The sequence below is a fragment of the Benincasa hispida genome, chromosome 4 (assembly GCF_009727055.1).
Source record: "Benincasa hispida cultivar B227 chromosome 4, ASM972705v1, whole genome shotgun sequence".
Lineage (NCBI taxonomy): Eukaryota > Viridiplantae > Streptophyta > Magnoliopsida > Cucurbitales > Cucurbitaceae > Benincasa > Benincasa hispida.
The window spans coordinates 35,868,748-35,871,525 of record NC_052352.1 but is presented as its reverse complement, the minus strand read 5'-3'; the positions used below and the strand labels follow the sequence as shown (position 1 = coordinate 35,871,525).

At 38.4% G+C, this 2,778-nt stretch overlaps 1 protein-coding gene across 1 annotated transcript; it reads right to left on the bottom strand.

Annotated features, from left to right (window-relative positions):
- Positions 1–222: 222 nt before the first annotated feature.
- Positions 223–2,552, bottom strand: LOC120075018 (UDP-glucose 6-dehydrogenase 1). Its single transcript, XM_039028155.1, has 2 exons — positions 2,419–2,552; positions 223–1,910 (listed from the first exon to the last, which is right to left on the bottom strand). The coding sequence occupies exon 2, from the start codon at positions 1,906–1,908 to the stop codon at positions 466–468; it is 1,443 nt and encodes a 480-aa protein (XP_038884083.1). The 5' UTR covers positions 1,909–1,910; positions 2,419–2,552; the 3' UTR covers positions 223–465.
- Positions 2,553–2,778: the final 226 nt, after the last annotated feature.

Sequence of the window (2,778 nt, the reverse complement as noted above, 5' to 3'; positions counted from 1 at the left end):
AAACTATTTCGATTAATAGCAATGATCTTCTAATTTATTTAACAAGCAAATTTGATATTACTCAATTATCACACTTTATAGAACATTTAACCATAAAAAAATACACAAAACCAATAAGAAAAAAAAAAAGGATTTAATATGCCTTTGTGAGTTAAATCATCACTAGTAAAACCTTTAGATGAGAAATTGGAACAATAAATTCACATATTTTAACAAATTACATTTTCGTCAATTAATCTCATCACTAATCCATATAAAACTTCAGTAATAATTACACAATAAGTGCCTCAAATATAATATTTTCTAGTAATAATTAACCTTATGATAAAAAACTGGCACTTTATCTCCATTTTTCCCACTCCAAATACTGATTTCTACGCTAAACCATCAAATAACTAAAGATTTTATCGAGATGATGAACAAGAACACAGGTCCTAGGAATTAACCTGCATTTCACTTGATGTTTCAAGCAATAGCAGGCAGGTCCTTGAGCCATGGATCCAATGGCTTCCCCACAGAGTAAACAATGAAACCAATGTGTCTCAGCTTCACGGCATCGACAATGTTCCGACCGTCGAATACGAACGCAGGCTTTTGCATATTGTCGTAGATCCTCTGGAAATCAAGCTTCTTGAACTCGTCCCATTCGGTTAGAAAGCAGACTCCATGAGCATCTTTTGTTGCTTCATAAGCATCCCATTCGACGCTTATTTGTTTTATAGCGGTCGGGCTCATCGGCTGAAGATGAACCGAGTGATCCCAATTGAACTTCTCCATTGAAAGGTCTCTTTCGATGTGGTCAGCAGAAACTTGTGGATCATATATGCTTAGCTTCGCTTTGTCGCCTAACAAACCTTTGCACACATCAATGGCTGGTGTCTCTCTTGTGTCACCGGTGTCTTTCTTGAACGCAAATCCAAGGATGGCGATCTTCTTGCCTGAGACAGTGTTGAACATGGATGAAACAACTCGATTGACAAATCGGGACTTCTGGTAGTCGTTTATTTTGATGACATGTTTCCAGTAGTTTGCTACCTCTGGAAGGCCATTGCATTCACAGATGTACACCAAATTTAAAATGTCTTTCTGGAAACAAGAACCGCCAAAACCTGCACTAGCATTCAAGAACTTCGGGCCGATTCTTGAATCCATACCAACCGAGTGTGATACTTCAGTTATATCTGCGCCGGTTGTCTCACAGAGAGCGGAAATGGCATTGACTGAAGAGATCCTTTGAGCTAAAAAGGCATTGGCAGCTAGTTTTGATAACTCAGCAGACCATAGATTAGTACAAAGAATTCTCTCAACGGGCACCCAATGAGCATACACATCTCTGAGTTCCTCTATCGCCTTAAATCCCTCTGGAGTTTCCCGTCCACCGATAAGAACCCGGTCGGGATTAAAAAGGTCACGAACAGCGGTTCCCTCAGCAAGAAACTCAGGGTTTGAGAGTATTTGGAAGTTGATCCCTTTGCTGTTGTGAGTCAGTATCTTTTCAATGGCCTCAGCTGTCTTCACAGGGACAGTAGATTTTTCAACCACAATCTTATCCGATTTTGAAACATCGGCAATCATCCGAGCAGCACTTTCCCAGTATGTAAGATCGGCTGCTTTGCCAGCTCCAAGGCCCTGAGTTTTAGTTGGTGTATTAACAGAAACAAAGACTATATCAGCCTCACCAACATGTTTCTCAACATCACAGCTAAAAAATAGATTCTTCCCTCTACATTGTTTCACCACATCTTCAAGGCCTGGCTCGTATATCGGTAGCTGTTCGCTATTCCAAGCATCGATCCTCGACACCGAAATATCGACGACAGTTACCTCTATGGAGGGACACTTAAAAGCAATCACCGCCATTGTCGGGCCACCGACATAGCCAGCCCCAATGCAACAGATCTTCACCATTTCTAATTGTTTCAAACAACAAGCAGATGCAAATGAAAGCAGATTAGTAACAAAAGCAAATGCAACCTAACATAATCTCCAATTTTCTCATCCATAACTCCAAAAACACATCTCCATTCTACAATCCAAATTCCAAACTACTAAAACCCCAAATCATTCCAACTCTAATAGAGAACTAAATCTTGGTATAACAAAAGAGTTAAGACCTACAAATGCAAGTAATCAATTCAACAACCAGAAATCCCTCTAAATCACAGTTTCCATTACAACATTCAACATTCAGACCTAAAATATAATCACCCACTTACAAAAGTTTTGCTCCTAGGCAAAAACAAACTCAAAGAAGCAAAAAAAGAACAAAGTGAGCAAAACCCAGAACACAAAAACACAAGACAACATTGTAAAAATCCTAGAAGAAGCAAGATGAATGTGTGGTTCAATCATAGAGCAGGGATTATCAGAAAGGAACAAAGGGAAATGAAATCTCGAGACGAAGAACAGAGGAATTACCTTGAATTTTCGGAGACCCTCAAAACTGCTTTGCAAAAAATGATGTAATGTTATATATATAGGCCAAGAACATATTGAGATGCAATGCATCAAGATTTTTGTGTCTTCACTGAGGAAATGGCCCACTTTGTCCTTTGTCCATTTACTCAAAACCTACAAATTTGTCCAATTATCTACCGGTTTTTATTCGCCTCGTTATGTTAAATAAATATCTATCGGGGTTGCACGAAATCCTATAAATTACTAGAAAATGGAAATGGTAATTGAAATGAAAGTGTTAGTTCATGTGTTTAAGGAAGTATAATGTTCTTCCTTGTCTCATGTTATATCAAATCATGGTTAAACTAAAAAGTTGATTAA

Excerpts from the sequence above, each read along its gene's own strand:
- LOC120075018 (XM_039028155.1), bottom strand. The coding sequence starts at position 1,908 with ATGGTGAAGATCTGTTGCATTGGGGCTGGCTATGTCGGTGGCCCGACA.